This window comes from Desmodus rotundus, chromosome 6 (genome assembly GCF_022682495.2).
Source record: "Desmodus rotundus isolate HL8 chromosome 6, HLdesRot8A.1, whole genome shotgun sequence".
In the NCBI taxonomy this organism is placed as follows: Eukaryota; Metazoa; Chordata; class Mammalia; order Chiroptera; family Phyllostomidae; genus Desmodus; species Desmodus rotundus.
The window spans coordinates 105,741,660-105,768,282 of NC_071392.1; the positions used below are offsets into that span (position 1 = coordinate 105,741,660).

Below are 26,623 nucleotides of genomic sequence, written 5' to 3' on the forward strand. Positions count from 1 at the left end.
GAAAGTGAGCAGGGAAAGTCACATCAGCCAGGGCTGGGAAGCAGACTGTGGCTTTAGAGTCGAGCTCCCTAAGGCAAGAACCCGAACATGGGGTCTCTGGCTACAAGCACAAGAGGAAGGCCCCCCCAGAACACACACGCACACACAATGTGAGCCCTGGAATCCTCCTCCCGAGAAGAGCTGGACGTTCTGGGTCATTCGTTCATTCATTCATTCCCTCAACATTTACGGAGGTCCTACCACTTATCAGACGAAGCATTAGGTTGTGTGTGCATGTGTGTGCATGCATGCACACTCACACATACAGTCAGCACAACAGAGGGAAGTGGGTATTCATGTCCCCCTTCATGGATGAAGAGGGTGAGACTTGCAAGGCTCCGGAAGCTTGCCCTATGTCACTGCGGGTACGTGGGACATGGCTGAGGTTTGAAACCTAACCCAGACCTTGGTCCACAGTGGACACTCAGTCACTGTTTCCTCGGTGGCTGGCTGGCTCCAAAGCCCTCCCCAGCAGACCTGGGGACCTGTGGCCTCTTGCTCTGAGACCCAGGGTGGAGAAAGTGGAGAACACACAGGGGCAAGAAGCTCCTGTTCTCGGTGTCTCTCGGTTCACCTGGGAGATTCCGAGCGAGGAAAAGCAGACCCAAGCGGGCAGTTTCCATTTCTGGGACACACGGGCACAAAGCCGATTTCCAACAAGGCCTGTGATGCAGCAGAGCGCCAGAAGAGGTCGGGCCTCCTGCTGGGCTGGGGGCAGCCCTGGCCGCTGCGAGAAGCCCCGCCCCCAATGCAGACCACTCCCGTCACAAAGACAATCTCCAGCAGGGGACAGCTGGAAAATGCCATTCATGTTAGGTCCCTGCATTCAAAATCTGTCACCTGTGATGGGTGGATGTGTTTGTTCCTCAAATAAGTGTCAATGTCCTTCCTCATTTTATGCTGTCCTTTCTTCCGCAAAAATGGTGACTGGCAATCTCACCTGGTTATTTTTCAATATCCTTAGTGGACAAAAGGAAAAAGTGGCACTCACCAAACCTTGGGGAGAATTTTTATTGATTCCACAAACTCTAAAATCCAATGGGAGAGGCAGCTCGAACTTTATTCCTGGCGACGTCCCCAGCTACTCCTCGTCCCTCCTTTCTTGAAGTGCTCTTCCTGGTCCTCAGCCCAGGTATTTTCTGGGCTCCTACCATGTCATGGGCTATCCCCATCATTGCTTCTGCGTGGGCCAGAGTCCCCACCCACACTTGGCCAGGCCCACTGCAGGGTATGCTGAATGGGTGAGTGAATGAATGAATAAACGAATGAATGAACAATCCAATGCTTTCTGAGCATCCTGGGCACCTAGGATGCTCTTACCATCAACACACTGCTGTCCAGGGGCAACTGAAGTCCTCCTGGACCTTCAGGAAGGATCTGCCAAGTACAGGCCTCCCAGACCTTCCAAAGCATCTTCATTCTACAATGTGCCCAGTCCAGGTCCCACCCCACAGCGACGGCCTGGCCACCTCCACCCCCGGAGGTGGTAGGCATCCCCTGATTACCTTCTGCTGAAACACACCTGCAATGCACCAGCGTCTTGCAAACGGAAGGAGCCCAAGTCTCATTCCACAGAAGCCCAGGCAGCGAGAGAACGCGCCCACGACAGCCTCTGTGCGATTCTGCTGCATAATCAGCAGAGAAAGAGAAAAAATGCCAGAAATAGCAAGCTTTATAAGCCTCCTGACAACTCTTGGTCCTCTATTGGCTGAAGGCCCAGCACCCCCACCCTCCATTCCATTCCTGTAAGGTGAAATGGAAAAACCTGTTATTTAACCTCTCTTATAAAATCCATCTTCTATCCCAGTTTGGGCCCGTGTGTTCAGAGCCCCTGGCGGCGGAAGGGGAGGCAGCCCATACATACAGCCCAGCCTGGCATCCTCGCTGGTGGCTCCGAGCCTGCCCCACCTACCCACTGTCTTGCGAGTGGGTGTTGAACTGGAAAAGCTTCCAGAAGGCAGTGTGGTACCACCTGTCAATGTGTGAAACTTGTGTGCCTTTTCATTTAGCAATTAGGCTTCTGAGCATCCTTCCTGCAGAAATACCTGCGCTCGTGTGCACAGTGCGTGCCCACAGACATTTATAGAGAAGAAATAAAGGCAAGCTGCGCGTCTAAAACCGGGTCAGGTGGGATGGACTGAAATACATCCATTCTATGGAATATGATAGAATGAGGAAGGTCTATAGCTGCTTACTTAGAGCCACCTGGGAGAAAGTCAAGGGCATGATCCCATTGGTATAAAAACAGTAACTGTGTGTGTTTGGATATGCACCATAAAAGATTCCAAACTCTTAATAGCAGCTCCCCTTGGGAGTAGGAGAAGGCGGTATCTTCAGAGGCTGTTTCTTTCTCTCTTGTTTCATTTAAAAAAAAATTTCCAGAAGCATGTATTACATTTGTAATTTAAAATAAAAACATAAAAGCCTCCCCTGGTTCATTCCCACTCCTCTGAAGTCGGTCGGCCAAGGGCCAAGGTCACCTACCCAAGGCTGGATTGGTCTTGGGACAGTGCCAGCACTATGGTCCCCCTACACTGTCCTTAGCTTCGTGAAGAAGGCAGATTTTGGAATAAGACAGAACTGGGTTTAATCCTGCCAGGTTCATTTCCCTGCACCTCAGTTTCTTCACCTGTGAAATGTGGATGATAGTACCTATGAAGTGCCAGGCACTGTGCTGGGCACCACTGAGCCAGTTTTCATCTTCTGGGTATTTCAGAAATACCAGCCACTGCTTGAGGAAGCATCACAGATCTGACAGCATTCAGGCCTGGGTGAGAGTTCTGGGGAATCATCTCCTTACTGAGCACTCGTAACAATAATAAATGAAGTGACAGAGAAGGGCCTGGCAAACAGCAAATACCAAGTGAGAAAAAGCTGATCCCCAGCGTGTCTGTGTGAGAGGACCATGGGGGGATTAGAAAAGGCTCCAGAAAGGAAGAAGTGTTGCTTCAGTGCCTCTGTTCTTTTCTCATGCTGTTCCCTCTGCCTGGAACGTACTTGCCTTGACCTTCACTCCACCAACACTGTTCAGCCTTACTTTCTGCTCAAAGATCTCCGCCCTCCCCAGAGAGGGCTCTCTGGTTTCACCCACACCTGAGTTATTTTCTCCGTGGCACACGCTTCCGGCAGATGGTTTCTGGTGGGTTGTTTTGATGGTTTGTAGTTCTGTCTATTGCTCATCTTCCTCACGAGGCGGTGAGCTCCTTGATGGCCCAGATGACCTGTCTTGTTCACCTGCAGGTCCCAGCTCCTAGCACAGAGCCCGATACATAGTAGGTGCTCAACGGATAGGAAGGGCACATAATCCATAAATCCAAGGCCAAGATTCAGGCACGTGGAGCCTGTCTGAAGGAGAGGGAGATGCGGATTTCGCACTGAGATAGATAAGAAGATGGATGGACATTTCAGACATACACACACACACAGCTGGAAGGCTGCTGGAAGAAACCATCCATGAATACTTACATCAGCTTACGACGGGAAAAGACACTCTAGGCATAATTTGTAAGGACAAGAACATTTATTTCTTCATTGCGACATTACTTATAAGAAACTGGAAATGAAAATTAAGACTTATTGATGGGGACTGGCTAAACAAATCCCAGCTCTCTGTACAGTGGAATACTATGCAGCCACGAAAAATGATCAGCCTTTGCTGATATAGAAGGAAGCCCATATTGCTCGATGCTAAATGTGCTTATTGGGAATGACAAACTCTGGCAACTAAAAGATATAACTGATTGTCACAGAGAAAGTGTGAAGGTAAAATTCCTTCAATTACCATTTATTCATTCACTCAACAAGCATTTTCTCTTCCCTCTGCCTACTCCCTACTCCATACGGCATGGTTCCTATAAGCCGGGGCAACACGTGAACAGTCCTTGCCCCCAGGGACATCCCCACTCATGTATACAGGTGAGGAATTGTGATGGAAGGGAGAAGTGCTCCCAGCTGTGGGCCCCAGTGTCACTGAAGCCGGGATTCGAAGGAGGGGCAGAGTTTGAGGATATAGAGCAGGGAGGAAGCAAGTTCAGAGGCAGAGGTGGGACAATATGGGACAAATGCAGGAAGTCCCTGCATTCTTCATCACTCACTAAATGCTACCATGTACAGGAAAGGGAGTTCATGGGAGCTGAGCCTGGTGACAGAGGATTCTGGACGCGATTCTGCCACATGGGCTGGAAGGAGGCATCCTGGGGTTGTGACCATGCTGTCAAAGGTGTGTGGTGACAGAGCAGCGTCTCCCGACCACAAGCCACTCGCTCGGAGAGTGCCAGCCTCATGGGGCAGGCGGGGCAGGTGCGCCCACTTGGCAGGCTGGGTAACTGAGGCAGCAGGGCCAGCCCCAGTGTGTGGGTTTCTTCATTTTGCACTATTTGGGCCGAGGTGCCCAGTGCTAGGTGGAGGGGGCCTCAGTGCCATGGACCCCCTGCTCAGCTCCTTCTGGGGATAAGTCGGGGAGGGGCCACAGCACCCTGATGGAACTCAGCATTTTTTTTTTTAATTTTTATTTTTTGGACTTTGAGGCAGCTTGCTGGTTATGGTTCAAAACAAAGAGAGATGACTCAGCTTCCTGTGGAGGAGCCACAGCCATTTGGAAAAGATATTTCTGTTTTAATGCTTCTCTCTTCTCCGCCATAGAGACAGCTCATCCAGGCTAGCTGTTTTCTGGATATTCGACTGTTCCCAGAGGGAGGGGCAAGGACGGCAGCAGGGCTCGGGGTGGCAGCCTGCCTGAGCTGGAATCCTGGCCCTATCCCTTACTCACTGAGGTCCTGGACAGAGGTATGCCCTCTCTGAGCCTGCGTTGACTTATCTCAAGACTTCCTTTCGGGGTCTCTGTGTGAAGCAGCCATTGCCTTTGCAAAGGGTCTGGTCGGGTGCCAGGCCCAAAGTCGGCGGACGATACATATCACTCTTAGTAAACAACATCCATTTGTGCTAAGGTCCTTCTGTGCCTGGACCATCTCATTCAATCCTCCCTCTGCCCAGCACGGGTTCCCATTTTACAGATGAGGAAACAGAGGCTCAAAGCAATGAGTTGACTTGCGTTTCCATCTTCCCATTCACAAGGTCCAAGCGCACACCCCAGGCCAACTTAGAATTCAATCTGTGCAAGCTGTGCTTTGGGGGCTGACTCTCTCTGCACCAGCAGCCAAGTACACGCCAGCCTCTCACTGCCTTTCTGCAAAATAGGGACAATATTCTGTGGTTGTTGAACTATTCTAGTCAGTGCTTGATGGTGTGGCTCAGTGGATTGAACGCCGGCCTGCAATCCAAAGGGTCCCCGATTGGATTCCCAATCAGGGCACATGCCTGGGTTTCAGGCCAGGTCCCCAGTAGGGGGCACCCGAGAGGCAACCACACATTGATGTTTCTCTCCCTCTCTCCTTCCCTTCCCCCTCTCTAAAAATAAATAAATAAAACCTTTAAAAAAGTTCTAGTCTAGGCTCAATGAAAATAATCCCATGACAGGCTCAGAAACCTTCAATAACACCACACCATCCTTTCCTCTGGGACAAGGAAGAGTCAACCAAAAGCTGAGTTCTCCACCTGCAACAACGTAAGGGGCGGCATGAGGCTGTGTGGAAAACCCCTCACAAGCCTAGAGAAAACCGGAAAGCTGGGGCAGAGGCGCAAGCTCCCGCAAATAAAAAGAAAAGGACTTTATAATGAGCCATCATTGAAAGGCCACCCCACGCCATGACAGTAACACGGGGTCTCTCACACCTTTGTCCTGCAACGAATGCATTTTTTTTTTAAAGAGGCGTGTGCAGATGAACACAAGGGAACCCAAGAGTGTCAAAACCCAAGTTTCCCTGCCCCTCCCCTGCACACCCCGAAGCATATGCTGACAGAGCAACCTTAATAGTAACTGACTAATTTTAAACCCTGTGATTACCAGGGTTGATTTCCATGGAACCTTCCTTTCACAGCACCGAGAACTGCTCTCGGGCGGTAATTGCCAAGTTCAATTTTAGCTCTGTCATACCCAACCATCGGTGCTAACTAAGGTGGCTGCTTCCTTGCCAAGGAAGCTGGTAATGAAGTCGGCGTTGCTGCTTAATTTCACAATATTGTGATGCCCCCGTCAGCACCTGTAAGTGCTGAGAAGCTACGAGCGTCTATTAAACAACTCTCACCCGAGGGAAGCGAAAGCGAAGGAAGCCACTTTGCGCCACTGAGGTGCCCCGCCGCGATCCTCGTGCCCACTGGGACTTGGTGGTAGCTTGATCCCATGCGCCCCCTCGCTGAAAATGCTGAGCACCACAGGGCCACACCGCACACAGGAGGATGCGCGGAGCCTCGCCTCCCTTCTCCCTCCGTAATCAAACCTCCGCGCCTCCCCACCCCCGCGCTGTCCCCACAGCCCTCCCAGAATCTGAACTCACATGCGACTGTATAGGTGGCCACACCAAAGGGGCCCCACTCAACCTCGCACCCCACTACTCTGTGGGGCATTGCCCCATGCCATGTGCCAGCTTCATTTTGTCAAAGTGCCCACTGGCCTTGGCCTCTGTCCTATTACTGAGCAGCTTCCGCCCTACCCCCACCCCCCACTGCCAACACACACATAACCCTCCCCCTGCCTGGGTTCTGACAGCAGAACTGTGCCCTGGGCATGGCCGGGTATGTTTGGGCTGACTTTGTGCTGACTCCAGCTTTTACCCAGAAACTGACAGAAACGAGCTATGGTGGGGCATAAGGATGCGAGCTGTGCCCTCGGCGCCCACTACACAGCAGGCATGCACCAGGTACTTCATACCCACACAATCCCCGGGATTAGCCAGAGAGGCAAGGGGATGGGGTCTCATCCCCCCTTTTACATTTGGGGAAACTGAAGTCTGAGAACTTCTTTGAGGTTGGTGAGAGAAATTTCTTTTGGTTCCAAATGCCAGTTAAGGCTGTGCTTCCTATGAGAAGCTGCCAAGCCTCTTCTCCCAAATGAAGAAACCATGGGGTAAACCTATTTCCCTTTTCTCTTAGCTGCCAGGAAGCTCAGAGAGATCTGCAGGCCTGTTTCAATCTGTAGATCCCAGAGCCAACCTATCTGTTTTCATTTCCCACCTAGAATTTGTTCAATTTTATATTTTCTTCCCTCAACTGTCCTCAACTGGCTCTAATTTTGTAATGTATTATATATACTTTTATGTCTTCATATGTGTTCTTGTGAATGGGTGACCAAAAATAAACAAGCAACTGCCAAAAGCAAGAAGTTCGGTGGGTGTCCCAAGGTCCCATAGCCAGCCCAGTGGTCTATTTGGTGCTTTCCCCACTGGCACAATTTCCTTGCTCCCCTCCTCAACCAGAAATGCACTCTTCCCTGCCACCGTGGAGCTGAGCCCTCAATTCAGCCAAAGGCAGTGTGGGAAGGTGTTCTGAAGCATGAAGACCCTAGTTCAAATCCCAGCTCTGCCACTTACTAACTGTGACCCTTGGGTAAGGGTGAGTGTCTCTGAAAAGTGGGATATTAATGCCACCACCTGTCTGCACGTCTGTGGCAAATGCAGAGCCCCCTGGCCTGGTGACCTCCCTTCTACAGGTTCCCCACCTTTCACGGCCGACCTTCAGCAGTGTCCTGGAAACTCCCTCCAGGTGTCAATCAGCAGATGGCAGAGGGCCGGGGAGGACAGGGAGGGTTGCTCCAACTTATCTCTTTCAAGACAGGCTTTCTGGGACAGGACTGAAAAATAAAACTAACTAATAAAATTTGAGGTTAAATAGAAAGCCAAAGTCACTTTTCTAGAATTTCTCAGTTCTACCTCAGGCAGGGTGGGAGGGCTAAGGTTGTCCCCGTGGGTGGTCCTACCACTGGTAGGCATCTGTAACAGGCCCTTTTCCTGGCCAGCGCGATGGGCTGCTGGCCCCACGTGATACATCCCGGTTGCCATGGTTTCTGTTTATTCTGGGGAAGACAGCTTCCTGGACATTCGGGGTAGAGAGGAGTGTTCGCTGCACTCTGACTGTGCAGTCACCGAGGTCCCCACACTGTCCTCGACTGCACACAGACAGGACACAAAGGCCTTGGTTCCCAAGTTGCGCCCCACTGACGGGTGACTCAGCATCACCTGGACCTTGTTAGAAATGCAAGAGCCCTGGCCCCACCCCAGACCTACTGCATCAGAATCCACATTTTAACAAGACCTCATGTGATCCACATGCACATCAAAGCCTGAGAAGCGCTGACATAAAGCAGGTGCTTACCAGCCCACTGTGGAGCTTATTCACCAGGATGGTATTAACCCATCCATCGGATACCAAATTTTGCCATGTATAATGCGCCTCACATTTTTGTGAGCATTATACACGGGATTATTATACCCGTGGTATGTTATACCCATGTATACCCATGTATAATGTGCATCCTTATTTTCCCCTCAAAACTGTTGGCAAAAAAGTGTGCATTATACATGGCAAAATACAGTAGCTAATGTGGCTGTCAATCCATCCCAACCACGGACTGTGGAGGTGAGCCAGCCAGCACGGACATAAAACCACCAGTGGCAGGGTCTCCACAGTCCAGCTCCGGGTGAGCGCCAGTTCCAACATTACTGAGATGGTAGCTCTGCGTCCTTCTGGTCTGAGCCCCAACCCTGCACACCTTACTCAGTCAACAGAATTCTGTTTCTCTTTGATGTCACAGAAACAGTCCTCATGTTTGCATTCATCAGTTAAAGCCTTTGCCTCTACCTCCTTCTTACAGGACCCCACCTCCAACACCGAACAGCTGGGAAAGGCTTCCCAAGGGCACCCCAGGGGAAGATGCTGGGAAGAGGGGCAGACAGGATTCTCCAGAGCCCCGGAAGATGTAGGGAGGGAGAGCAAGGTCACTGATGTCTCTACCTTAGAAGAAGCAGCCCCTGGCCTGCCCTGAGTCAAAACTCCTCTTTAAGAGGCCCTACTCCAGCTTACCCCAGGGTGGGAGCCCCTTAGAGCCCCCTCCAAAGGGATGTTCATGACCTTTCCAAATCTAAATGTAATAACCAAGTCCTATGTGCCGAGCAGGCCCCAGGGCCAGCCTCAGAGTCTGCAATAATCCAGACGTGTGTTTGGACAAGGGGCAACCTGCAAAGCTCGGTCAACTCTGCCTGTCGCCTGAGGAGGGAAATGATTCACCTTTTGCTAATCGCCCTAATTCATTTTTTATTATGAACTTTCCTGTTTTCTATTTGCCCTTTGATTGAAGATATTACCAAAGGCATTTAAACAGCATCAGACGATTCCACAATGGCAAACATAACTCTTTTTATTGAAATCTGCATTAATATACATATAATTCCCTGATCACAAAGACCTCACGGTCCACATGTTAGACTCTAGGTGAAGGCAGATTTGGCAAGAAGTATATACACAAGTGAAGGTTTTTCGAAAGATGGTAAGCCTGTGCCAGGAGCGTGCAATAAATCGGGCGTTTTCTTGTGCTGTTGGTGACCATGTGTGACCCTTTCAGAAAATGGCATGACAGCCTTAGTAAGAGTCATAAAAACGCTTACTCTTTTGACAAAGGAGTTCTACTTTGGCCACAGACAACAGCCTGGGTCATACCTTTGACACCCCTTCTCTATAACACCCCACAGCCAGCCCATCCCCAAATCTCACACCTTCTACTTCCCAAGCCCCTCCATGTCTCCCCATTCCCACCCCACCACCACATTCCAAGCTGGAATGGGCCAACGGAGCTTTCTGTAACGGTGGGAAAGTTCTACTGTTCCACTGCCCAATAGTGGCTACCCTAGAGGCTACAGAACACTGGAAATACAGCTTGTGCGACTGAGAAATACCATTTGATTTGATTCGGTTTTCAACTTAAATCACCGCATGTGGCTAGTGGCTTCCATATTGGATAGGGCAGCCTCAAGCCACTCCTGAACCATCCAACTGTCTTCCCGCACCCGCTCTTGCCCCCACCCAGTGTTTTCCCCATAAGACAGCCACAGAGATTCATCTCAACTCCCAGACACGGCCTTCAAGGCCCCCTCTCCTGGGGACAGGGGGAACCGCAGCTCTCAGGGAGCCTATGATGCCCCAGGTGCTGGGGCGGGGGGTGAGGAGAGGGCACAGGAGAGAGCAATGAAGGCCTCCTGGAGGGGGCAGCCCTTGAGCAGAAATTTAGAAGACACATATGTAGGAGTTTTCCAGGTAGGTGGGAAATGCCAAAACCAGAGGCATGGCGGTGGGAGTCGCTCCGATAAACATATCCATGAGCAAGCCACAGAGCCCCTGCCCTCACGATGCAGATTTCTTACAGGAAGAGGTAGGAGAAAAACCCTGAACGTGATGAACAGGTAAGTTATACATGCTAGAAGGGAAAAGAGAAAAAACAGGTAAGAGGCTTCAGGGGACCCAGGCTGGAGTGGAGCTGTCAGCAGCAGTAAATATTAAGGAAGGAAAGTACCCAAATAAACACTGTTCTTGAGGCTGCCTGGGGGGAGAGTAGTGGGTGATTTCTCCCCATTTCCTAAACATAGTCTTCATAATTTACAGTTTAATAAAAAGGAAGGGGTGATAACTTCAGGAGAGAAGTCACCCAAAAGTCCTGCTTGCTCAGTAGAGACATTCCCACAGACTAGAGAGAGATTTGTTATCTCTGAAGGCCACGCTGGCTGTGCCTGATGCCCCAACCCAGGCAAGGGGGAGTGCCGCCTTCCTTCTGCAATGGCAAGGTCGCCACCGCAGGGGGACGGGCAGAGGACAAAACAGGGTGGCTGTGCTGGGGTCTGCCAGCCCTCGCTGGTCACCCCGGAAGCATAACGATGAGGATTTCGAACATCAACCCCCCACTGCCATTTCAACTTTCCTCCTGGGACCCGGCTGGAGGGGAGGGTGGCATGTTGTTCCAGCGGAAATTCGCGCTGATTAGCACTTGCAGCCCCCAGGCACTGTATCTGTCACACACGCGTGTTGAAGCCTCTGGCAACAATGTCCAAATAAGTGAGACACAGAGAGGGGGAGTGAATGACTCCTGGAAACACAGCCCGGGATATGGTGTAGTGGCCATCTCTGGAAAATATCACCACCGCAGTGATTTATTCACCCTGTCAACGACTTTTTATTGAACATGCTCGGCTTGGCAGCCACCGTGCTAAGGTGCTGGGACCCGCGTGAAGAACACAAACACAGCTCCACTGGTTTGGGAGCTTACTGTCCTCCAGGTGGAACAGACACTCCAGGAATCTCAGAGATGTATCATGCAATGGGAAAAAAATACACCAGAGGCTATAATAATAGAGAATAACAGGGTAACTGCACAGATTAGGGGCTAGAGTCTTTAAGAAAGTGAGGATAAAGCTGAGACCAGAAGGATGAGCCGGAGCCAGCCAAGTGAAGAATGATGGCAAGAACATTCCAGGCAACGGGAAGAACAGGTGCAAAGCCCTCAGGCAAAAAAGAGCAGGGGTGGGGGCTAGGGAGAGGATATAGGAAATGACCAAGGTGGGGGGTGGCAGTGGGGAGGGGCTAGATTGGAATCAATAAGGGGCAGGCAGGGGGGTGGGCTGGCTTTGCTTAGCACCATGTCCCCAGCACAAAGCCTGACAGGCAGGAAAAGCAGGCAGGGGCTAGACCACACAAGAACCCAGAAGCCAGAAAAGGCATCTGATGTTATCTACACACTAGGGAAAGCCACTGAAGCTTTTAAGCAGAAGTCTGATAGGTTGGTAAGAGTTCGCCGAGCTACAAGGGAGAGCCACTGAGCGGTTTTGCCCAGAGAAATGACGGGATCCAATGCACACATCAGAAGGATTTCAATCACGGCCGGGACGGCCCCTTGGCTCCTGCTGATGTGTGACCCGTGGTTGCTGCATAGTAAATGTCCCCCGGAGCTAAGCACCCGCAGCTGGTACACGGGAAGTGACCACCTTTTAGAGGAACAAGACAAAGCAGCAGACGACAGGCCATGTTGACAGGGCATCCGACAGATGTGTGGCTACCTGCAGATAGAAAATTGTCCCGGAGAGCGCCTCACCAGGGTAGTGGCGTACAGGTAATGTCGCGCCATTAGGAAAACAGGGAAACACAATTATGCGCATCATGGATACGGAAAAACAGAACCCAGGACAGTGTGCAGACACTAGTGCTCCAGCCGGGAGAGGCGAGGCAGCTGATGGAAGTGCCGCAAGGAGAAGTGCTCCCACTGACAGGTGGGAGGGAGGCCAGGCCCTTCAGTATTTTTTTTTCTCGTCCATTTAAAATCAAGGCCTGGCTCTGGCCACTGTGGCTCATTTGGTTGGAGCATCGTCCCATAAACCAAACGGTCATGGGTTCGATTCCCAGTGAGGGCACACGCCTAGGTTGCAGGTTTGGTCCCTCGTTGGGGTGTATGAGAGGCAATCAATCGATGTTTCTTTCTCACTCTCTTTTCCCCCCCTTCCCCTCTCTCTCTAAAATCAATAAGCATGTCTTTGGGTGAGGGCTAAAAAAATAAAAATGAAATCAAAATCTGGCTCTTAGGTATCCACATACAGATTTCGAAAGATTAAAATGAACTATCCCAGGGGCTTAAACATGCATTATTATCTCATTTAATTTCACAAACAGGTAAGCACTGTTCATCCCATTTTGTAGATGAGGAAATTGAGGTCCAGGGATACACAGTATATTTCCAAATGCGTGTGCTCCTCTCTCCAGCCTCATCACTTCACACTGTCATCTCTCCCTCTGCCTTTGCACATGCTGTTCCTTCTACCTGCAATGCTCTTCTTTACCTTCTTTATGGGGCAAATTCACCTTCGAACACAGGCCTGGTGTCTCCTCCTCTGAGAAGACTTCCCTGACTACCTGCGGCCTGGCCTGGTGGTCCCACACCCATTTGGAATTGTTTGCTTTTGCCTGTCTCTCTCTTAAGACAGTGGCTCCTCAAGGGCAAGGATGTGGTCTTAATCACCTGTTTGTGCCTGGCGTCTCCCACAAAGCCCTGCAGACAGCAGGCAGTGAGTGTTCTTTGGATGGCCGAACGAATGAATGAATAAATGAAAGAACCCTTAACAAATTGAGAAGCCAGGATTGGAGACCAGGCATTGGTATATCTCTTGATTCCAAGGCACATTCTTGGCCAGAGTGTATGTGTCTTATACAGATCAATCAGAGAAGGTACAGAAACACGGACTATCCCACAAAACATACTGTGGGATTCATTCTTTCCTCCAAAACCACCCCTCAGGGGAAATAGAAAGTGAATATGGGTAAAGTTAACCAAACCCTTTTCCCTTGTGCATGAGAATTTCACCTTTGTTAACCGTCAAGCATATTTCCCCTGGAAACCTGAAGAAGTTAGGATGTTAACTATGTTCCTAGGCAACTCCACTCACAGTAAAAATGACCCCTGGTTGCATCTAGACTGGAAGAAACTATAAATAAATTATAAATATCTGATAAAGAAGCCATGCCTTACATTTCCCTGAGTACATTGACCCTTGAAACTGACATGCCCCTTGCAGGGACCTTTGAAGCGAAGAGTATGAAACTGACCAGCGGTATAAGTTCTTTGGGGAATAAGGCTTCTAAGCCAGGGTGGCTTTCAAACTCACCCTCTATGAGTCTCATTCCCTTGCACTTGAACTAAAGCCTGGGGTGGGGTTGGGGGAGCTGGCAAACAGGAGCATTCTGCGGAGACAGAGGGACAGATCGTGTGCTCTGCTGGCAGGTTGTAATTCCTGTCCCTTCTAGGAGACAGGTACCAAGTGTCACCTGTGTGAGTCTTGTGAGCCTGAAAGTTTAATGGAAGCTTAAAGAGTCCCCGTGGGAGCTGCAATGAGACAAAGGGGACCTGATATGGGAGAGAAAAGAGACCTTCCCGACCAGAACCACTACACCTGTTCGGAACTGGAAAGCTCCTTAGATCCTATTGCTTATGAAAGACATTTAAAAACTGGGAGGGAGCCTGCACGCCCTGTCCTACGAGGGGCCTAGAGGACCAGAAGAGCACCTCGCAGCAGGAAGGAGGGAGGGGATGACTCACTCGGTCTCCCAGAGGCCTCGCCACAATCTGAGATGCAAGTGTAGGTTATGTGAGAAAACAGGGGCTCAGGGAGGTTGAGTGACAGGTCCAAAGTCACAGAGCTCGTACCTGCCAGAACAGGAATCCAGGCCCTTCCACTGAACTCAAAAGTCACATCTGAATCCACTACCTAGTTTTGCATAAAAATCAACTTAGAGCTCAAGTGGTCTTATAGAACAGAAAAACCGTGGGGGTGGGGTGGAGGGACCTTTTTAAAAGACTGTAGGTAGCCCCTAATAGGCACTCAATAAATATTTGCAGAACAAATAAGCAACAAAAGGCCCAGGGTCCATCTTCCACATTATCAAGTTCAGTTCAAGTCAAAATACAGCACAATGAAGCAACAGAATTTATGCATGAGGTTGATCCTGAGCGATGCTACTGAGTTGGATTCATTTCCAACAAGTGTCTGAATCATTTGTGCAAATTAGGCCCTACTTTGAGATAAGCACGCATTAATTAGCTACGATGTGAAGGCATTCTATTATTGAAGTTGAAAACCAAGGCAGGAGGCCCAGCTGGGAGCCCCCATCGCCCCCAAAAGAGCCAATGCATTAACAGTAAAAACAAGGTCAAGCTGACCCCACCCTTCCACTCCTGCAGAGGGTGGGGCTCCTGGTACCTGCAGGTGGATGCTGCAGGATAGAGGAGCAGAGAGAGCACTGTCCAAGCCCAACCATGCCGACCCGCTCCTCTGCCATCTTTTGTAACTTGACCTGTTTGTATCTCACCTACAAAATGGGGACACGTGTGCCTAGCATGGTTCTTATGAAGACTTAATGAGATGATATGAGTGAATGTATCTGGATAGGGTAAGAGCTCAGAGAATAATTTGTGCTTATTTTTACCTCACTTTTCTCCATAAAATAGAACATGTTATTTTTTTTTTAAGATTTTATTTATTTATTTTTAGAGAGAGGGGAAGGGAGGAAGAAAGACAGGGAGAGGAACATCAATGTGTGGTTGCCTCTCATGTGCCCCCTACTGGGGACCTGGCCTGCAATCCAGACATATGCCCTGACTGGAAATGGAACTGGTGACCCTTTGGTTTGCAGGCCAGCACTCAATCCACTGAGCCATACCAGCCAGGGCTAAAAGAGAACATTTTAAAAATAAAAATCTATTAGAGGGGACTTTTTGTTCAAGATGGCGGATAGAGCACATACTTTTTACCTCTCCTCTCTTCTAGATCCCCACTTTTCTCCTTTATAGTCTAATATATTTCTGTATATCTTACAGAGAACACAAAATAATTTTTAAAATAAAAAACAGGGGTACTCAAGATAAAGGGGGGAAATGATAGAAGAGTGAAATAAAATTGGGAGAGAGTTAAGGAGCAAGAGACATGCCATGATATCCTACGTTGTGGCTGCAAGTGACCTCTTTTGACTCTGAGCTTCCTGGGAGCTCAGAGACGGTGAAGAGCACAGCCATGGACACTGACCCACATCAAAGTGAGGGCAGGGCACAGGGCCTCTTTTTGAAGAACATGACAGGACTCCAAGAGAAACGCATGGTCCCCTGCCCAGAGGTGACTCCATGGGGCATGTTCCAGAAGCTCCTCAGAGATCAGTCTGGAGTCCTCCCCACCACACAGGAAACTGTGACATTACAGACCAAGAACTCTCAAGTCCTACCGAGGAATGTGCAGGAGAATCTCCTTAGGCCTCAGAAAATTCCATTAATTCTGACATTTCTTCACTCCTCTTGGACCTAAGAAGCAATTACCTGCAGCTCTCACTCATATCACGAGATAAAGAAGAACCTTCAGCGAGTGACTCACCATCGCTACAAGCCATGCTGGCCTTGTCGTGGGAACAAGAGGAAGATAAGTTTTCTCCCCCGGATGCATCTCCCTGAAGTGGACATGGTGGTGTGCCCCTTTCTACAGATTCGTCCCCCAAGTGCTGGGAGTATCAGTCACTGGGCTCACAGCTCTAGCCTCCACTAGGAACTGCCCCCTGCCACAGGGAACTACCGCAGCCAATGACTGGGCAGTGCAAGAATCAAAGGCATGGGCAGTCCCCTGGACACCTCTGAAGAGCCAGCCCAGGTCCAGAGCTCCCTGGGAGATGCTTTCCTCAGTAACTGTACTCCAGGCCAGCACCTCCCTCTGCCCAGTTATGTACCCCTCACCCCCTTTGTGGTCAACCACCTGAGAACATCCCCCCAAAGAAACCTCCCACAGGCCACTCTCCAGCTGAGTCTGTGTCCAGGCAACCCAAGGTAAGAGTCTCTCCAAGGTGAAGGAGACTCCCCCATGACTTACAGGGGGCCTGAAGAAGGCAGGACTCTCTAGGACACCTGACCATGTCCCAGCCAGAGCACCATGCCCCAAGCCAGCAGTACATCCCTATGGTTCCAGGCCAAGGAGGGAAAACCCTCCCATAATGGAGCTAGAGCTGTGTTGTGTAAGTGCGCGTCCCAGACCAGCAGCACCGGCATGGCTGACTTGTTAGCAGAGCACACGCTCTGAGGGTAGCCCCGGGCAATGTGTTTGAACTGCCCTCCGGCTGATTCTGTCACACTCAACGTTGAGAAGCAGAGCATCCCTGGCTACTGGGGAAAATCAAACACAAGTCAGGAAACCTTCCCATCAGAAGAAGTCCGAGATGCCGTTGCTGACACGGGTGTGAATACAGCACCAGGAAACGCCCCCTACTCTCCACTACCCTTCGGGCTCCAAGTCACTCCACTACTTAACGCCCAACAGGCTGGTCTGCGACACTCCTTCTGATGATCTCTGCAGGTGTTCCTGCTCCCGGGCAGGCAGGCCTCCCCACCCTAGGCTGATAGGAGCCTGAAACCACCCTCCAAGCCCCCTTGGAACAGCCGCTCCCTCTTCTACCTTGAATGCCCTCCCTCCACTCGCCACCTGCCCCCATGCAGCCGCCCAGAACTTCCTACAAGACTCTGCCGAGTGAAGCCACATCACAGCCTGGCGCTGTCACTTCCCCAGATGATTATATATTTAATTCTGAATTACATTTTGAGTCAACATATTACAGATCCACAGTCTTTCTCATCCAGTGAAGGCCAGTTTCCCACTGAGTCCCTGAGCCTTTGGGACAGGGCTGAAACCCTGGCCAGCGCACAACGGGCACTCACTAAAAACCTGCTGAACGTCTGTAAACCAGCAGTAAACAGTAATTACATATGGAGAAACTGCAACTTTGTTGCTCACACTAGCAGGCACCAGAAATCACAATTATACAGTAGCGAGTTTAAGCTTCAGGACAATTGATCAGAATTTATTATCCAGCATTATACAACACATTTTCACTGAGATATAAAATTACGGTTTACCGTGACTCATTAATTTAATAATTACTTACCATATGTTTTTACCACCGCGCCCAAACCATGCTGAGAAATCACTATGTAGGTTTTTCCACATGAACAGGATGCCTGTCAACTGCATGGACACAGGATTTACTGACAGGGAGACACAGAACTAAAATATGGGACGGAAAGGCAGGGACTCTAAAGGTTTGCCACTGTCTTCACCACCACTGCCTAGTTTGCCCGTACTACCCTTGCTAGTTCCGTGGTTCTCAAACAGGGGCGATTTTCTCCCCCAGGGAATACTTCACAAAGTCTGGAGACATTTTTGGCTTTCATGACCACAGAGGGGCTGCTACTGGTAGTCTGGTTGGTAAAGACCAGGGATACTGCAAAACATCCTCTAATGCACATGACAACTGCCACAGCAAGGAATGATCACGTCTAACCTGTCAATGGGTCAGGGCTGGGAAACACTATTCTAAATTAAAGGGAACTTTCATATCTAGTACTTTAGTCTGAGCTTCCTAGTAACAATATGACAAAGGCACGAGGTCCCCTTGCACAGATAAGGCCACTGAGACCTGGAGCAGTTAAACGAGGTGCACAAGGTCACCAGCCCACGCTGGTGAATGGTGCAGCTGTGCTGTGCACCAGCCTTCTCCTCTGCCTAAACCCACCTCCCCTCCCACACAGACTCAAGAAGGAAACAGAAAGTCGCAGAGGAAATGAGCAGCTCCCTGTCAATTCATAATCCTGAACAGTCCAAATCAGAGGCTCAGGAAAATCCGATCCAGAGCCCAAGGCATGGAAGCACCTGATATTGGAAAGACCTCCAGGCACCGTGGGGATGGCCAGTCCTCCAGCACCCCCAGCTGAAACTGGGTTCCCCTCATATTTTACCTTTCACTCATGCTGCTCTTTGTAAATAGAAATGAACACCTTTCACCTGGGGCTCAGTGCTGTATATGCCTGATTTCCAACCCTCCTGGCAGGCCACCCCATGGGGGGGCAGTAGGGAGCGGGGTTGATGTGCCCATTCTGCAGAAGCGGAGACTAAAGCACAGAGAAGTTATTAACTCGCTTGTGCTGAGGATGGTAAGGCAGCACTCCAAGCCAGGTATGCCGGGTTCCACACTCCACACCACCTTCATATCCTGAGACCAGTTCCAGTAAATCGGAGAAGCAAACAGGTGGCCCTACAGAATCACAGAGAGCTGACAGTCACACTGTAGGGGAGTCCTTGGGACAAGCAGGTAGCACGGGGCCTTGTCCTGGGTGCCCCAGGATAGACTCAAATCTGCTCTCCCCAACTGACTGGCTGCTCCCTGTGCTGGGCTCTGTCCCGCACCTTCTCTGTAAGGGATGGCCCTCTAGGAGTGATCTGTCAGCCAAAAAAACACCTGGCCCCTGCCCTGCCGTGGGATCGATGTGCTCACCACAGGGCTTTCAGACTATAACAGCCAAGCAGTTGCTAAGCTCCTCAAGCCACAGGGTACAACAGGCCACCCTGACTTCATTCGCTCAGTAAATACAGGGTGGGGCAAATGTAGGTTTACAGTGGTGAGTATGCAAACCACAGAGTTTATCCTTGTACTGTTATCTATTAATCATTGTATTTTTTTCCCTATGAATGGCGGTAAACCTACGCTTGCCCCATACTGCATTTATTGAGCAGCTATGTGCCAGAGCAGCTCTGGGAATACAAAAGTGAAGGTAGCGACAGGGGTGACTGCCCTGTGAGGGTCCATCTCCTCGAAAAGCAGCATCCTTTCCCTGGCTGGTGTGGCTCAGTTAGTTGGAGCATTGTCCCATAACCGAAGGGTTGCGGGTTTGATTCCCAGCCAGGGCACATACCTAGGTTGTGGGTTCGATCCCTGGTCTGGGTGCATACAATCCCCCTGTACGGGAGGCAACCAATCAATGCCTCTCTCTCGTGTGGATGTTTCTCTCTTTCCCTTTCTCTTTATCTAAAAAAAGCAATGAAAAGATGTCCTTGGGTAAGGATTAAAAAAAAAAAAAGAAGCATCATCCTCTTCCTTGCTGGGTGCACAACACTCTACAGTTATAAAGGAAATGCCCAGCCTCATTGCCTTGTATTTCCATACCACAGCTCCCCATCTCACTAGGCTCCTGGTCACTGATTTGCTCAAAGAAGGCCACTCCCATGCTCAAGTTCACTCACTAGACTGGGGGCAGCAGTGCCAGGCCTGGGTTGCCCTCCTGAGACTGGTAAGGTACAAAGTGGGGTCCTAGAGGATCCTTCAGGACAGGTTGGGGGAGGGCGTATAAGGAAAACATTTAGATGGAAGGCAAAAAGAAGTCCCTGACAGAGGTGCGGGCATCCTTCCAGAGCAACGTGGGACCAACCCTCTCAGCTCAGAGCTCACCTGGCCCAGAGCTCTTTCCCCAGGATCCACCCACACCCATCTGTGCCCTGCAGAAAGGAGCTGTGGGGACCTCGCCCAGCAGGAGAGGTGGGCACAGCAGTTCCTACTTCATGGATTTCCATCACAAGGAGACTCCAATCATTCATAACCAAGCTCGTCTAAATCCCAGCCAGGTACAAGGTGCTGTGTCCAGAGCTGTGTGGGTGGGTACAGAGTTGAGTCATTCACGCTCCGGCACATACCTCCTGAGTAATTACGGATCAGGCACTGTGCCAGGAGCTGGGCATGCTTCCTGCCTGCTGGGAGCCCACAAAACCTGTACACAAACAACCAAACCACTGCCACACACTGTGTGGTTGCTGGACCCACAGCGGCATCCGCCGGGAGCTCATTAAACATATGAGCTCTCAGGGCCTCAGTCCAACTGAATCAGAATTTCTGGGGGCGGAGCCCAGGGATCTGTTTTTAAAATCTTGTCAGATAATTCTTAATGTGTAAAGAAATTTGAGAACCACTGGTCTAGACCACAAGGCCTTCCCCAAGCTCCCCACTTAAAACTGCAAACCGGCGCCTGGCCTTGGCACCCCTAATAACCCTCTTCCCGGCTTCATTTCTCCATAGTTGTATCGCCATTGGTCACAATACCATAAATTTTGCCCATATACTGATGACTCCCATACTCATATGCAAGCTCCAGAGGGCAGCATTTGGAGTCACTTTTGTTCACTGCTGTGGCGTCGGATACCCAGCACAAAGAGATGCTCAATAACTGTTGATTGATTGACGGATGGTGGAACATGCCAAATCCCATGCAGTACCAGTTTGGGTGTAGCCTGGAGGAAGAAAGAAGGTGGCTGGCCTTGGAGCACTGCACGGAGAAACTGATACCCAGCTTGGCCTTGAAGGGTGTTTGGACCAGTGATGAAGGATGCTTGAAACACAGAGATGCTAAGCCTCTTACCAGGAGAGGTTCCAGGTGGTTGATGTGATCATTCTGTTCATAGCTGGTATGTTCCAGGAACTATCCTAGCCTACCTCACCTCAATTAACACTCCTAAACCTCCGAAGTAGGCAGTGCTGTCTTAAAGAGGACCCTGAGGTTCAGAGACATTAAATTATTTGTCCCACCCACAAAAGACTTGTATAGGAATGTCGACTGCAGCTTATTTATAATAGCTCCAGTCTGGAAACAAACCTAACATCTATCAGCAAGTGAATAGATAAACCAATTGTGCTATATCGTACAGTGTCATATGACTTAGCAACAAAACGGAACAAACTGCATATACACAACACAATGAATCTAAAAGCCACTGTGTTGAGCAAAAAGAAGCAGACGAAAATATATATTCTGCATATGAAGTTCTAAAACTTAAATACACTTAGTACACTTAAAGTGAACTTGCACAAAGCTTGACAATAGAAATCAGATAAGCAGTTTCCTCTAGAGGGGGAGAAATGGGTATTGACTAGAAAGGAGCATGAGGGAACTTTCTAGGGGGATGGAAATATCTCTATATCTGGAATGGGATGGCGGTTACCATCAAAACCACTCTGCATTTAAAATGTGCATTTTATTGTACGTAAATCATATCCCAATAAAAAAGGAGCTAAGGAATCATATGCCCTGGGTTCCCAAAGCCCCAAATGGCGATCTGAACCTGGGTTTGCCCAGACCAATGGCCAGTTCACACGAGGCTGCCAGAGTGGAGCAGGAAGCCCCAGGTAATGTCCCAGTGTGGTAAAGTGCCCTGCCAAAATCTGAGTGGAGGGTACTCGCAGTTACCCTAGGAAGGGTGTCACAGCCCCCCCCCCCCCCCAGACCACAACGGAGACTTGTGAGGAGCCCAGAGGAGTGTCAAGAAACGGGTTCAGGCCTCGGCTCTGTTCCTTGCTTCCTATGTAGCCTCTGAGGACCCCACTCCATGACTCAGTTTCCCCTTCTGTGAAGCAGGGGTGAAGGAGGGGATCCATGGTTCCCAGCATGGTGCCGCAGGTCCTGGGGCCACAGGGCCACGAGCACCAGCGCTCATCACGCACTGCTGTTACATGAAATAAGTCCTGTGCCTGCCTCATCTCTGGTAAGCTATTTTTCAGATGCATGCTAATGTTACTATGATTGATAAAACACACATCTATTTCAAAGCAGAAATGAAACCATAGCAGCTTCTTGCCATTGTGTGTTTTCTCAAACAAAAGACACCAAAAGGACAGCCACTGCTCATGACTTCGCTTTAAAGAGGCTGGAATCTCTGTGGAGGGGATCGCTAAGGGGACAGTCACCAAGGGAACGGTCGCCAAGGGCCCTTCCAGGTCAACTGCACAGTGGTTGTCCCTCATCACTTGGGCTAATGCTTGTCCTTGTGTTTCTCAGGCCTGGGTCTCTGCGGGGACAAGCCTGTTGACTGGACTCCGGAGACCCAGCCCCCAGTGTGCAGGCTATGTCCTGGCTCTACAGCCCAGCCTCCAGGCCTTAAGTGTGGTCACAGCTGCACCTTGGTTTCCCCTCCATTTCCGATAGTGACCAGCTGCAGGCTGGAGCCTGGCAACCTTCCTCCCCAGTTCCTCATCATCAGCTTCTGGTCATAACGTGCCCCATCTCCCAACCGCCACTATTAAAGGGCGCTCTCCCCTTCAGTCCGCTTCCAGCAGGCCTCTGACCCACCCCTGGCTGAGCCGTGACTCTGTCTCACCATGCCGCAAGCCGGAAGGATTGAAAAGCTTATCTCACACCCAAGTGCAAGGTCAGACCTTTCTTTCAATCATCTTCAGGCGACCACCCTCCTCTACCTGGACATACTCCCAGCTCTAGGACAGTCAGAGGTTCTGGGTCACAGACAGAAACCAAAAGCACCAGTTTCTCATTCCCTGTGCCTGTTCTTCCTGGCCCGGGGTTTTTCACTGACTCTTGGTGCTGAGTCAGAGCTTTACAGAGCATCGGAATAAGGCAGGGCCCTTGGCCGAGTGCCACCGCCCAAAGGCCCCCATCTGGGACTGCCCCACTCAAGAGAGGTGTACAGAAACACCACCCCAGAAAGAGCACTCCCTGGACTAAGGGAACCCATCCACCCAGACTTTGAGGCACAAATTCCCAATGCCCAGCTATGTCCCCAAGCCAGAGGCTGGAGCCTTGCCAACTTCATATTTTAAAAAAATAACAAAAACAAGGGCAAAAGACAGACCAGCTGCCCCCACATCTAGCCGTCTTTTCCTCCCTGAAGACTCCACTTGCTACTTTTAATCAATTTTCCCTCCACCAGACTGGAAACAGCCAGGGAACCAGCCTTCTCTCGAGGACATGCACCATCCCCCTCTTTGGCTTCTAACTTTGCGGGTCACGGAACAAAAGATAATCATCCCCACCCTCTGAGAGACCTCACTTGCAGCCCACCACCGCCCCCACGCTGCCCAGGCCCCGTAGCCCCAAAGCCCACGCCTTGCCCGGGGAAAACTGTGGAGGGCTTTGCAGAGGCTACTCCAGGATCCCTCCCCAGGGCCTGAGGACGAACTCAGAGGCCCAGCCCCGGAAGCCCAGCGTTTTGTGCGGGGACGCCCCTTTCCGCACCCCCACTGCAAGGGGCACGACGAAAAGCCAACGGGGCGGGGTGAGGTCGAGACCCTGGGATGGCAGCCGATCCAACCACCGGACGCGCACTCACCAGGCAGCGCCACCGAGCCCGCGCGTCTGCGCCAGGGCCGCGGGGAAGCCCACGCGCGCCGTTCAATCCGGGCTCCGAGTGACGAAAAGCCGCTCTCCGCTCCAGGCGGCCCGGGACGGACGCACCGACCGGCGGACACGCGGACAGTCTCTCTCCTAACTAAGTTTGAAAGTTCCCTCTAGGCCGAAGGAAGAGAGGCGCAGGGCAGGTGCACCTAACCGTCCCGGCTCCGCTCGGCGTGGGGAGCTGGAGTCGGACGCCTCCTGGCCGGGGTTCCAGGCACGCGAGCTTCTGTCGCGACCCGCGCAGCGCAGCGGGGACCTGGCTGCGGGCGAGAATGGCGCTCTGGGAGAGGGAAGGCGGCGTCCGTCACTGCAGCCCGGCCCGGAGCAACAAGCCTGGATTGGCCATTGCCAACTCGAAATCCGAGGCCCAGCCGGGCAGTGACGGCCAATTAGTAAACGGCCCAATTAGTGAGCCGCGCCGCCTGAGAAGTTAAAGCCGACGCACGAGTGTGGATGACCCAGCTGGGGGAGGGGCGGTGCGGGGGCTGTGGCTGCCCCTGGGTGACCGCGAGTGCCCGTGCGGCCGTCAGAGTGATCGGGGTGTCTGAGGTTCGCCGTCCGTGGGTGGCTGTGTGTGGCAGTGGGCGCCTATGTGAGTCATTTCGAGTGCGAGCGTGTGACTGTCAGAGCGACTTCTTTGTGTGGCTGCCCCCAGTTGTGACTGGGTGTGACAGCGGATGGGGACTTGGAACAGGGTGTGTGGCACAGTGGTGTGTGAGTGGGTGACTTGCATGCGGCGGTGTGACGGGGTACGTGGGCGAGTGCCTGCGTGTCATTGTGTATAAGGGACTGTCACGACGAGTTGTGTGGGACGATAAGACAGTGTGAGTAGGTGCGTGGCAGTGGGTCAGCTTGTGAATGGATGTGAGGCTGTCAGGGGGACGTGGGTGCGTGTGTCACTGCGACCTCGTGTGAGTGACTGTCGGGGTGACTTCTGTCTATGATGCGAACAACTCAGGGCCGGAGGATAACGGCGAGGTCTGTGTGAGTGGCATGTGCCCGTCGGCGGAGCTGAGGCGTGCGTGTCCCCGAGCTCGGGCACCGCCGGCATCTCCCCCCGCGTGCCCCGAGAGTGCCGGCGTCCTGCGCCACCAGGTCACTCCTGCCTGTGCTCCAAGCCCAGGACGCTCTGGCCTCCGCGCGGGGTCCGAAGGCGCGGGCCGGCCCCGCCCGCCTAGGCCCCCACCCCGGCCCCCGCCTACCTTGCCGCAGTGGTAATAGTCCAGGTGCGCCAGGCCAGCCGGCTCGGCCCCGGGCCGCGCGCCCACCGCGGGCGCCGAGGGGTACAGGCGGACGTCCATGGCGGGCGCGGCGGCGGCGGCTCCCGCGGGCAGTGCCTGGGCGGGCGGCGGGTGGGAGTCGGTGTGAGAGCCGGTGTGCGAGCGCGGGGGGCGGGCCGGGGGCGGTGCCCGGCGGAGCGCCCCGCCCCCGCCCCCGCCCCGCCCTCGCGCGCTATTGTTCCGGCCCCGGGCGCAGCCTCGGTCCCGGGGCCGGGGCCCAGAGGGGGAGGCCCCTCCTTCGGGCCGGGTCGTCTCTGGGTCCCGGGCCAGGCTGTCCGCCCCTGGGAGTCCGGGAGGGTCGTGCGCCTGTCCAGGAGACCCTTTCCTGTCCCGCCTTTCGTCACCAAGGGTGAGAGGAGGGAGAAGCCAGTACGACACCCCTCCCCAGAAGTGGGACACTCCTTGACCTAAACATTTAGGGCGACAATGAGCCCCACGCAGCGTCGGGGGAGAAAGAGGAAAGTGGTGACGGGAACTCTTTCGGAGATGGGTGCTGTGTTACGGGCTGTGGGGAGGGGAGGGCCCTCCCTGCCTGTCCCACTGCTCTGAGTTCCTGGGAGATGGCTACGCTTAAACTCTCACTCTACGTAAGAGGAAACTGAGGCAAGGACTTATGTCGTCGATTACGGAGCTCCAGATGCGCGGGCTCCGCTGCTCCCGGAGTTTCCAAAACTGAAACCACTGGGAGAAAGCAGGACTCTGCCCCCTTTAATGACAGGCCTTTAATGAATGGCCTATAATCTGGGGCTCTGAGGGGGGCTCCAGAATCCTCCCACCCCATGGTATCCTGGACAGAAATGGGATGGCTCCCATGGTGGGGCAGAGAGGTGACTGACAGGCTCCCTCTCCCATGCACACAAAAAGCCCCCTCACTCCTCACATCACCTGCTGGCAGCTGGTCTGTTGCTCCTCCCCTTTTCACCGAAGAATTGTCTGCACTAGCAGTCTCTCTGCTCCTTTCCCTCCTGCTGACTGCTCCACCACTGTCCTCTGGTTCCTGGCTCTCCCACACCCAGGAGGCAGAAGTGGGTCAGGATGGAACATGGTATGCTATTTGGAGACGAGGGAGTGAGGCTTTTGCTCACTCAGGAGCCTGCTTGGAACTTAGCTCCCAGCCACTAGCTACTTGGGCTGCGCTGGTCCTGTACTAAAAACCACTATTTGTGATGCGAACATAAAAGGGGCTACATAGGAGACCCGACAAGCTTAAGGGGCTGCATGGCAGGCCTGACAAGCTCAGTGACGGAAAGTAACCGCACAGGACGGTGTGATCATAAAGTCCTAACTGATAAGATTATGGTGGGTAGTCACATTTGGGGGCCCACAGCTCCCTTAGCAAGGTCAATCTTTACCTTAAGTAAGCCCTGTCCCTTGTTATGCATCTAGGATAACACACATGCCTTTGATATGCCAGAGTAATTTCCATCTCTAAAACTCTCAGAGGCACAACCACCAGCACCCGAGCACAGAACCAGGTGAGACTCCTCCTGGTAATCTTCCTGCCCACACAGCAACTCTGTTTACTGTAATTGTTGAGTGTAAACGATCCTACACCCAGCAATGTAAAAGAAGCATGTATCTCTCCATTTTAACCAGTCCTAGAGATTTCCCTTCTTTGCATTCTTCCACTTCCTTAAGCTATTATACTACCAAGAGATTTTACATAATTTTCCTTACATTCTCTCCTTTGATTCTAAATACATTAAAAAAAAAAAAAAAACCAAAACTAGAAAACTGCCATTCTCCAAAGCATTTTCCCAATACGTTGAGATTTTGCTTTTGGGTCAGACCTCAGATTTGGCTCACTTAAACTCTTACAAGTTTTTTCTGTAGGTTTGGACTTTATTTTGTCAACAGTGACCATCAGGGTCCATTAATGCAAGATATGTGTGAGAAACGCTTTCACTAAAGG

General features: G+C 51.7%; 1 protein-coding gene across 4 annotated transcripts in view; it reads right to left on the bottom strand.

Annotated features, from left to right (window-relative positions):
• Positions 1–24,788, bottom strand: part of TOX2 (TOX high mobility group box family member 2) — a 107,041-nt gene extending 82,253 nt beyond the window's left edge. For 2 of the 4 annotated variants that reach the window (XM_053926880.1, XM_053926881.2), the window contains exon 1: positions 24,634–24,788. In XM_053926880.1, the coding sequence (XP_053782855.1) occupies positions 24,634–24,732 (99 nt within the window). In that variant the 5' untranslated portion in view covers positions 24,733–24,788. Of the gene's footprint in view, positions 1–1,561; positions 1,647–23,366; positions 23,501–24,633 lie in introns of those variants that run through there. The other 2 variants (XM_045195012.3, XM_024559585.4) reach the window with 2 other exon arrangements.
• Positions 24,789–26,623: the final 1,835 nt, after the last annotated feature.